This window comes from Aspergillus eucalypticola (assembly GCF_003184535.1).
Source record: "Aspergillus eucalypticola CBS 122712 chromosome Unknown BO83scaffold_46, whole genome shotgun sequence".
NCBI lineage: Eukaryota > Fungi > Ascomycota > Eurotiomycetes > Eurotiales > Aspergillaceae > Aspergillus > Aspergillus eucalypticola.
Window position 1 is genome coordinate 154,969 of NW_020290320.1, and position 13,019 is coordinate 167,987.

General features: G+C 48.0%; 4 protein-coding genes across 4 annotated transcripts; all 4 read right to left on the minus strand.

Moving 5' to 3' along the window:
- Positions 1-1,965: 1,965 nt before the first annotated feature.
- On the minus strand, positions 1,966-4,268 carry BO83DRAFT_458936 (HET domain-containing protein; the record flags this gene model as incomplete). Its single annotated transcript, XM_025537153.1, has 3 exons — positions 3,736-4,268; positions 3,192-3,680; positions 1,966-3,125 (listed from the first exon to the last, which is right to left on the minus strand). Exons 1-3 carry the CDS (start codon positions 4,208-4,210, stop codon positions 1,966-1,968), a joined length of 2,124 nt encoding a protein of 707 aa, XP_025382270.1. The 5' UTR covers positions 4,211-4,268.
- Positions 4,269-4,508: 240 nt separating this feature from the next.
- Positions 4,509-5,558, minus strand: BO83DRAFT_403980 (uncharacterized protein; the record flags this gene model as incomplete). The annotated part of the gene is made up of 3 exons (XM_025533670.1): positions 4,509-4,721; positions 4,767-4,957; positions 4,982-5,558. The coding sequence occupies 3 exons, from the start codon at positions 5,556-5,558 to the stop codon at positions 4,509-4,511; spliced, it is 981 nt and encodes a 326-aa protein (XP_025382271.1).
- Positions 5,559-7,005: 1,447 nt separating this feature from the next.
- On the minus strand, positions 7,006-7,686 carry BO83DRAFT_326425 (uncharacterized protein; the record flags this gene model as incomplete). The annotated part of the gene is made up of 1 exon (XM_025528039.1): positions 7,006-7,686. The coding sequence occupies one exon, from the start codon at positions 7,684-7,686 to the stop codon at positions 7,006-7,008; it is 681 nt and encodes a 226-aa protein (XP_025382272.1).
- Positions 7,687-10,941: 3,255 nt separating this feature from the next.
- On the minus strand, positions 10,942-12,417 carry BO83DRAFT_394136 (sulfatase family protein; the record flags this gene model as incomplete). The annotated part of the gene is made up of 1 exon (XM_025532998.1): positions 10,942-12,417. The coding sequence occupies one exon, from the start codon at positions 12,415-12,417 to the stop codon at positions 10,942-10,944; it is 1,476 nt and encodes a 491-aa protein (XP_025382273.1).
- Between the last annotated feature and the right edge of the window lie 602 nt (positions 12,418-13,019).

Here is a 13,019-nt window from a genome sequence, read left to right on the forward strand (position 1 = left end):
CGCCTTTGTCGCATTCGAGTCTAGTAACATATGCTGTCCATTTGCATGCCGGTCCCCGGGCTTCAGGAAACTCAAAACCCACGCCCTCGTCTCGGCTCTGCGGTAGGATTCACTATCCTACTACTGGAGCGGTGTCGGAACCCGAGCAGCCTACTGGTAGGAATTCGCGCAGCACAAGGCTCGGAGCGATCTGCACCGTCACAGTCACGCATCCTGCGCGCTTCGTAGTAGCCTCAGCTGGTTTTCAGGATCTTGACAACATTTTTGTTGTGGCGCTCAGTGCACAGTATGCTTCACGGTGAACACAGTCGGTTATTAATACACTAGTGATGTAAATTCATTTTTGCTGAATGGACACAATACACGCAGATGTGGTAAAATGGGGCATACATCCGAGCCTGTCTTGCAAAACAGAGCCACTTCCTACTGCTAATCCAATAGAGTAACTTCCTCGGTTTGGCCACTAGCAGCATGGTTCAAATAGAAAGGTCGGCGCAGTAACACGGTTCAGCTAGCCAGCTAAAGATCCTGCTTTGGACGCTAATCCCCACTTGTGTAACCAAAACTATCTATCCTATACTACACATCTCAGGATACGGGCAACTTGCTTTCACCAACACAGATCATGGCAGTACCTGCCGTGCGCCCGATGTCCATTAATCCCAAATGGTGCTAATGCAGCATCAAGCATCGCCCAAGGCAAGCCATAAGATTATAGCGTGTCGCCAAGCCCCATTGAACAGGGGGGCCCTGGTCATGGCCGACGCGTCGGACGGAGGCCATCATTGCCGCTTCCGGGATAGTCGGGCGACCCCGACGGTGCTGCCGACTCAGCAACACAGTTCAAAGTTACACAAAGATTTGTACTGAAACCCAAGATGTTAAATCATCTTGGGCAGACATCTAACCGCCATGCATTCCTGGTGTCGGTGAAAGACAATATGGCTGGTTTTCCAGTGAATAAATGTACAACAGCCACAGTTGACCGAAGCAGGTCGGGAGAATCCGCTGGTGTAGAATGAAAGGGATTTCACCTTAATCTCGCAAGCCCATAGGTAGAAACACATCGAAACTCATACTATCCGTGTGCCTATCGGAAATCCAGCTAGCGTGTACTTCGGTTACATTACGGGGAATGGAGCACAGTAGTACCCACATGTCCGGTCTGTCTTGTTTTCCGATAACATGGTGTGATAGATTTTCTGGTCCTAACGTTTCCTGGTTTTCGTTCTCTATAGCCGCTTCTGGCTAATAACACACGGAAATTATCTCCAATATACTTCGCACGCCAACTTGACATCCAGCCATAACCGGTTTCGTAGCTTGAGTAACCGGGCTTCGAAGTGGTTTCTTGCTTTACCGCTAACAGCCGGAAAATTGCTGGTCAGACGACGAGCCACTAGACTTTCAACGAGGCAAAAGAGTGACTGTTATTCTAATTCCGGTAGCCGAGAAGGGGCATTACCTATAGGTGTTGTTAGGTAGTATACCTGTCAGTCAAGTTCTGTGGGGTGACCAGTCATCACAGAAGGCACTGATAGGTATATTCTCGGTCCAGTTGAGTATAGAATTTCTTTCCGAAAGATAGGTGGCAATGGATCGGTAGACAGCTTTTTCCTCGTGGTAATAAATACAATGGATAGGATTTTGGTTACAGAGGCCGGCTCGGCGAGAACTACCTCATCCGTTATAGCTATATATGACACTTTCTGTCAATGGAAAGAAACGAAACAGATTTGATCTATCTAAATCTCAAGAGATTGGGCTGGATGATTGGAAGAAATGGTGGTCAGAGACCACGCAGAAATAAGAGCCGAAGGACCACCTGACCCTGGCTGGAGTGAATGTCTCAACACTTTCGTTAGGTTAGATGAATGTGGTATACTTCTCGGGGCCTTACTTCTTTAGCAACCACCTCAGTCATTTTATATCTTCACGCTGTGATCAGAGTTCCCAAATTCCCCTTTACACCAAGATAATAGTAGTTGTATCAATTCCTTCCCAGAAGTTCGGACCTTGCAAATCGCGGGGTCCACAGAGGAAGATTCCTGCTCTCCGATAACTGCCAGATGTCTCTGTCGGTAGCACAAGTAAGCCCAAAATGCGCCATGAACCATCAAAATCATAAAATGTCGGATCATCGGACTCGCACACATAGCTAGATATTAGAACCATGGACAACTGGGTAGGTTCCTGCTCTACTTCAAGGTGGTTGTCTTCACAGGTCGCATAATCTGTCCAGTCGAAGCGAAGATGGGCAAGGTACTCTCCATGGGCTGATGTAAGCTCAAGAGGAAAGTCGACATCGCCGAGGTTTGTTGTCCAGCCTTGATACATCTTTGTTGATGAAGGTAACACAAAGACTTTGGCCCGCAGTGAGATAAATCCGCTTTGTACTTGCCCATATCGATCCTGGCCCGTCGTTGTACTCATCGATGCGACTTCAAATTCAGGTTTGAGGCGGTAATGTCGAGGCCAGCTAACTGGATTGGATTGGGATACCCAGCTCCATGTGGGGGCCAAATACTCTTTTGGGGGTGTCAAGAAGGACTTTAGTGTTGTCAAACCGTGGGGGGCCCAGAGAAGATCAGTCTCAAGCTCGTCACTCCAAATGCCGGCGAGATATTTGCTATCGGTGTGTGACGAAAAATATCGAGCCAATGCAGATATTGCTGGCAATCTATCACGCGAGTACGAGAGATGGCGAGCGGAATACCCTTGGATCATATTGCGCCATCCAGATGGAGATAGGATTATGAGTCGGGATAGTTTATCAAGGTCGCGATTCTGGCCCCATGGCTGAGAAACTTCATCGAATGACATATCCTGTGACCGCCGAACTGGCACGACAAGCATATGCATCATTCGTGTGCCAAAGAGGAGTAGGCGAGGGCTACACAATGCTTCCTGAAGCGTCCAGCCACGAGTGTTCCATTGACTTTCCTTCAGATCGCAGTCAAAGGGAGATTGTTTAGAATGTGCAAGATCGCGATATTCTAAAAAATCCGGGTGTTCAGACTGACTCTCAAGGAGAGACTTGTCGTATTCTTCATCGTAGTACCCCGTGACGTGGTATATGTAGTAAGAGCCGGATATTGATGAGTTTAAAGTTGACTGAAAAGGGACTTTAATAAGATGTCGCTGTGGCTGAGTGAGAAAGCCGCTCTGGCATGAATTCCCCTGTAAGGCACACAGGGTAAAATACGAGTACATATATATTTCTGCCATCTTGGCTGACTCTCTTTCCCAGTCAGTGTGACTGTCCTGAATAATGCACAGTGCGTCCACCCAGAGATAGCGCACGCGCATTGCCCGGCAAACGAGAACCGCATCGGAGACAGTTTTCGGCAGAGATTCCATTTTAATCTCTTTCATATTCTCGCATAATGACGCCTTGGTTGTCTTGAGCTGCTTTGCTGCATCATCTTCACTGCCCCAGCAATAGCTGAGAGCAAGGTATTTGCCTCGACTTGCCCCTTTGTGGGACCCTTGGTTGACTACCAGGCGCATCTTTGAATGAGTTAGCCAATGGCCAACATCTATCACGCGAGTAGGAAGGTGTGGGTCTTTGGATAATTTGTATGACCTTTTTGCCATCTTGCGTAAGCGGGACCGGCTTTTATCAGAAATAGGATGGGATACGGGCGCTCTTTGAATGCGAAGCCAGCTTCTGCATGGATCTATCAGTGGGTCAGATGCGTATCATCATAAGCTGATGCTTGTTGGAGTGCATACCACCTATCTCAGCCTGCACATCGAAGCTGACTGTACATGAAAGGTCGCTAGTTTGATCCCCGACCAACTTAAAATGGACGGCAAGATGTGATAATGTAGAAAAGCACTCAAGAGACATCGCGACACGAATAGTGTAACGAAAGCAAAGCTTGTAGATTAACACACTCTTGTGCTTGGGATCTTCCTCGTGTTCGAGTTGGAGTATTTTCTCACGCATTGCAAAGCACATGCCACATCCGGATGCACTAGATGCCGACAACACAGGAAGATCAGGCAATTTGTCAAGCAGATAATAATTCAGGAGAATGGCTTGTGGTCGAAAATCATCCGTACACTGAGGCATAGCACCTTCCGGGTCAAACTTGTTAAAAATAACCTCGGGCTCGTCCCTTTTGTTTTCTACCACGGTCCCGTGTTCTTCATCATTAAATTGAAGGACTCTGCACCGCTGGCACAGTGAAGTAGAAATCGTCATTGCTGGACGCAGCGAAGAAAAGGGAATATGTGTTCACGTTCAATAGCAGCGTTCTCGGGTATCTGTTTGAAACGGAGGGGCAAGGTGACAGCTCACATTCCGCAACCTAACTAATAAGTTAGCTGCATTAACTTAGTAATCATTTAAATTTAACTAACTTGGACTGGAGACTACTAGTGGCTAACAGAGATCAATGTCCCAAGACGTGTCATAGGGTGCCAATGAGAATAACATACTAGGGTTATTTTCCTGGATGTTTTCTGAATCGACATCCCGTTCAAAATCGATTCATCCCTCTCTAATATGTCTCATCTCCTTGTGAGGCTCGTCCCCGTTCCTCGCTGCCATCGTGTAGGTATCTTCTGTCCTTGATTCTGTTGATTCTGGAAAGGCCGTCTCCATCGCCTTTCATTGTCTCCATGTGCTCCTTCTCCACCCATCCTGGCTTGTATCCACCACCGAAATAAATCACCCACGCATCTTCGTTCATATCTATCAACACATTATCAGGCTATACATCTCCCCAGACAATGTCAGCCTCATGCAGCAATTGCACAGTCGTAGTAATTTGCTCCTCCCATTTCCTCCGCTGCAAAATTGTGACTTCATCATGTAGTGCACATGAAAGGGTAAGATTGTCGCAGTCTACCAACGATAACAAAATACCGATAGCATGACGGCAGTGTTGAGCAGCATATACCACACCGATAAGTCGAGGTACACGCACTTGCGCATTATCGCTCAGCCCTTGCGTTTCCAATTTTCACGTACACACGAAGAGCTCCCGCTTGCTGCGGGGATCATTGAGGAAACATAAATTTCCATCGACACTAACCTTCCTTGGGTGCTTAGAATAGTCATATTGACCGTCGCTGACGCACTGTTGTACTTTTTCTGGTGTGTATTCGCTCCAACCGGGGTGAAGGGCCACGTCGCCTATGTAAACACCCGGTTCGCGTAGCGGCATTTGAACATCATAGTCGAACCGGGGTTCCATCCTCTCATCGACAAAGTAAAGCTGCAAGTAATATGTTTCCGGATCGAGGTATTCACGAAGTGTGAAAGCTCCTCCACCCAATGGCGGGGCTTGAACTTTAGCAAGAATAGGGAGGAATGGAGCTACAATCCAGTCATAGAATTCATCGTATGTGCCTTCGAAGTCTCGGTCCAGCATATCGTTGATAAATTGCGCGTACTTGGTGAAAGATAACTCTGAGTTGACGAAGTTCTTAGGGCATATTTCTACCCGAAAACGCTTGCCTTTGCACCCAATGTCGAGCCGTGCCCACAAGTCATGTCTGCCATAGAGGATGTCCTGGGCTCTCCAGATGGGAGTTGGGGCTGTCATTTTGGGTCCTATATGTTGACTGGAAACTTTTGGTGCAAAGAGTGATTGGTATGTGGGAGTGAAGGCTTGATAGTACGTAGGTTGTCGAATGGCGACCAGGCTTTCGGTGGATTGTACAACCTAGCGATCACAACCACTTAAAGAAGAGAGGGTTATTGTAGACTTGATTATATTCCTCCTTCTGCACATCCCTTACTCATTAAGGCTAGTGGAGTGCTCAGGACCACATCGTAGGCTAGCAGTGGTCAGAACTCTGTAATATTATAGCTGTAACTATTACGGCAAACATCCTCTCATGATCGGCACCCACCTTTTTCTGATCAAAGTTCTGTTTCGGAATATCCCGATAATAATGCAAGAGAGACGATTATTCTCCTCACTCAAGCGCTACATAAATGTCAATCCCGCCTGGTTATTTAAGTACCAACAGCAAACCAGCCACTATCGAAAGTATTAGCTACGGTCCAGCTTCCGCGTATCCCGTCCACAGATACTATTTGCAAAAAGCCAAGCACAATGTGTTACTCATCCCTCAGATTCCACCGTTGTGGCCACGTCTGGCAATGCATCACCACCTACTGCCCAGAAGCACGCCCAATTCCAGGCAGCAGACGATGTCAGCCGTGCTCTGAGCACAGCACGCGCGATTTTACCACCATTGGAGCACTCTGTACTCGAGAGGATTGTGTGACGAAGGACATGTGTGATAGGGGTTGGACCTGCTGTAAATGTGGACAGGACAACATCGTGCGTCACTATGTATGCAGTGGTCCGTCCTCCGCAGTAGGTGAAAGCCTTGGCGGAAGGAATCGCTGCATTCATGTTGTTTGCTTGGAGTGCCGATATACATCTACTCCTACGGAAGATACATACCCGATTCCCACAGATCGTTGAATGCGATGCTGACATGTCGTTGGATCAATACATACCTCCTCAATGAGGATCAGTATGGGTGGTCGATAGTGTATTGCTTGATTTAGCGGAGTTGCTAATCACTGGTTACTTGTGATGGGTCGCTACACTGCGTCTTTGTTGTTCTGATCAGCTACTAGTGTAGGCGTTCGATATACGGTTCTATCCGTGAATGACATTGTTAGAATCCGGCAATGAATGAATAGAAAGAAAAACACCCATCTCTCGCACAATTTCATTACTCCCAGAGGTAGTTCCCGTGGTGTAACGTTAAATAGTTTGGCAGTATGCTTAATGTGTGTGGCTGGCCGCTCTCCGACCGAATAAACCACATCTCTCCCTCACTTCTAAGTAATTATGAGCAAGGAAAGACGTAGCAGCACAATTGTGGCTGCGAAAGTGCCTCAAAACGCACTATATCAATAGTCTAAATAAATACTCTATCAAGAAAAACTATATAGTACAAACAATATGTACAAACACACCCAACCCACACCCCCATCCTCCGTACAAGGCCACCGACAAAATCCGACCTTTAAGAGATAACAGTAACATTATCACCCAGGTTTCTGCAATTCTTGGGCAAAGTAATAACGGCACCCTCACCCCTAGCTACATCCGAGTGATTATAAGTCGGGTTGAACGCCATGATCTGGCCCACAGTGGAGCCAAACTTGTCGGCTAGATCTTTGTAGGTGCCATAGATAAGTTGATACGGCTCAACCTCACACACACTAGGACTGCACTGAGGGACCTTCAGCTCATTGTTCACCTGCACCAGTGCATCAGGATCACTGACTCCACCCTGAGCAGTTGCGGAGACGGCGTCGACAGTGATGTTTAGTCTCAGGGCGATAGTGCGGATAGTGTCACCCTTCATGGTGTTGTAGGTGTGAGGACCACCGGAAACACAATCGGCGTAGTTGTTGTTATTGCTGGGGAAGAGCAGACACGTAGAGTTGTCGGGGGTGCAGGTCTCCGGGGGGATGAGTAGCTGTTCTCCTGTCAAGAAGGGGATCATGGCATCGGCCATGCGGTTGAGTCGTGCGATATCGCAGATTCCGCGGTTTACCGAGTTGGAGACGCTGGCCATGGTGTCGCCTTCTTGGACGGTGTAGAGACCGACGGTGCTGTTTAGGTGGGAGCGGTTGCAGGTCGGCGCTGCCGTGGCTGCCGATACCAGGAAAGGCAGTGCTGCGAGAGATAGGAAATGCATGGTAGAGGGATTAAAGTCAAATGAATGAATTTGTCAAAGAGCGACAAGGTTTCTAGTTAAGGGAGGGACTTTTTTGCTGTAGGATGAGCGGAGTGTAGTTGATAACATTTATGGGCGAGGTAGGTTACTTTCATGTTCATATAGGAGATTGCGTCCCGTCCATGGTCAGGTCGATGGGGATGATGCGTCCAATGTCGCAACCAGATAGTCGATGGAGGGAGCGCCAGCGATCACTTTCATACGCGTAAGCTTAAAGTACATTGCAGACTCGGAGATAATGGCTTCCCGCGGGGACGGCCCCGCAATGGCGAAGATCTTATCCCAACCGCGTACCCTCACAGTCGCCATCTGGGGCTCGGCCCCAAAATTTGCAAATTCCGGTGCTCATACTGGATGAAGATGAAATGAATGACGGGGCTGTGGTGTGAAACGAAGTGGATCTGAATAAGTGTGTGATGCATGTTGAAAAAGCTACGCTAGGGTAGTGGAAACCGATGGCTATCAATCCCCGGCAGTCGCGGGCAAGCTACTGGAAAGTGTGCCTGAAGAGGTAAAAGAGTATGCTCCTTCTGAAATGTTGTGGCGTTCGATTAGATTGACTTATCGACTGTCCCCCTTATCAATCCAGAGACAGCCTACTTCAGAGTTAAGGCAGGCGTGTGGTTTTCGGGGAGGGTGATTGCGAGCACAGAATTGACATGACATGGTCGTCAACACTTGCGTGGAAGAACTGAGGATCATATACTTAACGAGTAATACAGAGTCAATCAGAGACATAACGATCTTGGCAAGCCCCGGCATCCGCCCGGCAATGGCCACCAGGGTCCGCAGGGATGCCGATCCTTTCTGGCCCCGGATATTCACCCCGACTGAAATCTGCATTCGGGGCTACCTTGGTATATTTTGCGAAGGGCGGGACCGTATCCCCGACCTGCCGGCCCGGGCGCGCACGGCAATGACAACTTCCTTAATTAAGTATTGAACATTCAATATGAATGTAGTGGAGAAGAGCGAGCTGAATTTCCGTTCAATAGTACAATTAGAGCAACGTTGCTCAATTATCAAAGTGTTTCTTCGATGTTAATGCTGTTTCGCTGTTGCATTGGGTATCTGAAATATTCGAATATTTCAATCAAATACTGCTTATGTTACCTCATCACTACTTCCTGTGTTTCTGCTATTGTCAACTGATGCTATATTTCTGCTCACTGCGATCTATATGCTGTGTCGACTAGATAACCCTATTATCTTCCGTATACAGAAGATCTGCCTCGCACATTGGGAACAACACGAGCATGTAGATGTTGACCCGTCGGAGTTTGTCTACTTGTGAGGTACCTCCCATAAGCTAGGGGTTTCGGGCACGGTACCGACTATAGTCTACATGAATATCTCGCCAATTCGCCCGACATTTCAGACTACACTTACTCTACGACGGTCTCAGCTGCCCCTTCTCCCAACACTATCGGGCGTGGCTTTATACTCCACAGTCTATGTAGTCAATACTTTGGCACAATCACATCCTGAAACTGGGTGAAGGAGGCAGTCCACTTTTTGTGGTTTTGATTGTGAGTTGAGCGGCTCGAATGTCTCGGGTTAATTTGAGTTGTAACATGTAACGACGCGTCCATACCCACCTCGCTGATTCATTGCTGCAGATTTTCTAAGGTGTCCAGGATATGAAGAGATACTAAGAATGCTAAGTTCACTCTGTCGTGGCCGGGTGCTTACTGGTGAATTGACTAGAAGAGAATTGGTCAAAACTGATTCCATTCATCTGTTGTGACTCATCGAGTAATGGTGCTGTCCAACCATAGACTGGACACTCAATGAAATTAGCTCCAAGCATCTCAGTAGCCTGGAAGCAAATAAGCAATGTGCAAAAGAGTGACATTAAAATCAAAAACCCAATCTCATCAGCCGGTCCCGTAAGCCCAAAACAGCCGCTCATTCGAAAATCCCGGGATCACGGATGCGATAAAGCTCAATGACCAAAGCTCGACAGCAGGCTCTCCTTGTCAGACGCTCGGGTTACCACATGTTAGAAATCTTTGCGATTTATACGAGCGCCGCTGTTACGTCCGAATGCACTGTATTGCTAGTCATGTCTCTAGGCATCGTTCTTAGCAGGCACGGGCTCGGAAGAATGGACTTCGAAGGCAGGTGGGTAGTCCTGATGCTTGGAGAAGGAAAAGTCGACGGTAGGAGTGTAGTCGACCTGACGCTTCGAAGATCCAAGGCCGAAGTCAGGAGGGTAGCCCACCTAATGCTTTGAAGGATGGACCTCGAACGCAGGAGGGTAGTCCTGACGCTTCGAGTGCGGCTCAAGTGTAGGGTTATACTCCGTTGCTTCAGCCACGGCTTCCCCACGGTTTACGTTCATCTATTCATATTGATCAATTCGCAGTTGAATGAGATGGCTCCATGCATAATACTAATGTCGTGGGTCAAAGGGATCGCCATTGCCGCTGTGGCCATGGCCAGGATCATAGGGGTGAGCCGCATTATGTGCAAACTTTCAAAAATTGTCGAGTATTTGGATATACAGCCGTTTGTGAGTGGGAATAGTCTGGATTTCTGTATTGATAGTTGTGATACATACAAAGAGAGCACCACGGCATTATATATACCGCAGTGCTGTAGAACGACACCAATATACGCCGGCCTTCCCGCGCCAATGTAGTTGCCTATACCATTGAAGACGTGGTCAACAGGGGCGGATCTACTTTTTCTATGCTGCTGCGAAAGGAAGGAAATGCCCGCAGAAGCTCGGAAGCCATACCCGATTTCTAGTCTGCATCGTGCTTGCCCGAAGAGATGAGATGAGGGAAATGACCACCTCTTGACATGATACCAGCCACTCTGTAGTCGTATAAGCCCATCTTCGTACTGCTTGAATGTTAAGTTCTTCACGCCCGATTGCAGAACGTGCCACGTCGTCATACCCTGCATAACATACATATGCATATGCGGAGCGCGGACAGACATTGTCCAGGCCGAGCTAAGAGTACTACATGATTAATTGACGTAGGGATAGGATTCGATCTATTGAGATAAACTACCACATTATTCAAACTTGCTCCAGAACAAAGAGCGCTCATGTACTATCGACGGTTGATTTTAGACTGAGGCACCACGCCTGAATTTGTCTATACAAATGACACCTAGGGAAGAACGAGGCCATATAATTTGCACTTGCTTCAATGGCGTCACTAGGAGTAGGGTGTGTCTCGACCAAAAGATACTGACCGAAAGCTAGTCCGTAACTTCGCTCCCCCATGCGATGTTATGCGGGACTACCGGTCCGCTCTTATTGCCCGGATTCTCTGGGTCAAAGTCCAAGCGATCGGGGATTCTCAAACCAGCTGGTAAATGGTACCGAACAAACCAAACAGAGACACCATCCTTGTACAGCCATGGGTCCTCCGTTTGGCGTTGCCACGTTTCCAATCGCGACCTGAGGTCGTCAAGAACGGCTGTGTACGCTGGATCCTTCGCAAGATTGTGAACCTCTTTTGGGTCCGCCTCCAAGTCATAAAGTTCCTCTGGGGGGCGGAAGAAGTAGTCTCTTAGCTTCCGTCCGCCGACCATAATGTCTGTGTCGCTTGAATTGCGGATATCCTCCCAAGAGAGGGATCCGTACAGGTCAGCTGCGAACGGAAAATCCAACCGCCAAGCCAGATTGCGGTGATATTTATACCGACGATCGCGAATGAAACGTGTAGGCCAGTAATTCGTTACTTCATGGAATGTGTGCGAGCCAAACGTCTGGTTGAAATCTGGCATCTCGTTGGAAGTTCCAACAATCGGTAGAAGGGATCGGCCCAGTCGCTTTTTCTCCGGATCGGTGACCTCGGGGTGATCGACAAAGTCAAGAATAGTAGGGAGAATGTCAACGTAGGAGATCATGTTTAGGCTAACTGCAGGAGGTGTGTTTGGTTTTCTAATAATCAAAGGAAGTCGTACACCAGCATCATAGAGTGTTGTTTTGGAGTTGATGAAAGGTGGGCCGTTATCGCTGACGAAGATGACGAGGGTCGAGTCTTCTAGGCCAGTCTCCTTCAGAGCATCCAGCACAAACCCGACACCTTGATCAAGACGATGAATTGATTTGTAGTATTCGACCAGTTCGGAACGAGTACCCGGGGTATCATTGACGAATGAAGGAATTGGAACATCTTCGGGTTCCAGGTGAAGTTTGGTGATTCGAGGATCATAGTCATCCGCGTTCCCAAACCCACCTCGAGTTCGATCGCGATGAGGATCGTGATACCCGATAGTCAACGCAAACGGTCTGTTGCTGGATTTTGCTTCCTCGAAAAACGATCTGGCCTGGTCGGCAATAACAGCAACATCGCGAGTGTCGCTCTCCTTGCGCAGCTGCCAGGGGTAAACAGCAGATGGTCCTACATGAACCTTTCCCAGAATACCAGTCCAATGGCCGGCTTCATTCAATAGATGAGGTAAACTCTTCACGTGGTCAAATGTCACGAAATGATGACGGTGGCTCGCAAGGCCATACTGTCCATTCTGGTGGGTGTGAAGTCCGGTGTAGATGACAGAGCGACTACCGCTGCAGGACGCCGTACTTGCGAATGCATAGTCGAACCTGGTTCCCTGATCTGCGAGCCGATCGAGGTTTGGAGTTTGGGATGTGTTGTCCCCGTAGCAGCTGAGTTGTTTCCCTAGATCATCTGCGATCAACAACAGAACGTTCTTCTTACTCGCCATTGTTGTGAAAGAAGCAAAGTGGATTAAAACTGCGCCGAAGTCTCTGTAGCTCGGTCGATAAAAAGAGTAAGAAATGCAAGTTCTAAAGGAAGAAAGAGTTCTGTGGGATGCTGTCCAAGGCCCCTGTCGAACCCCGCTTGGGACCACTTACCCTCGCATGGGCGGATAAGGAAATACCTCACAAGCTCTAGGAGCTAGCACCTAAGATAACTACTGCAAATTCCACCTATAGGAAGAGATCCAATGCTTGGACTTCGGGTAATTGGAGGTTCGGTTTAACCCGCTGCATCAACGCAATTCCGTCAGCAGATGATGTGCTTCCCGGACATACAAACACTACAACGCCCTTATCAAAACCACACTTCTTCTATCATGATCTCGTAAGTGGACATATCAATATAAATTAATCACGCCATATACTAGACACCGTCAATATATTGCTTTCATGTTGCAATGCGCCCTTAAATTAGGAATTCTTGAAGAAGAGCTGAAGTTGGAGGCATGTGCCTGACAGGGTCCACTTCTGGTATACTCTGTGCTATGGTAGCTTGTGTCGTCGCAGAAAGGAACTATCACGTACTACCTGGACGCATGCATGATGC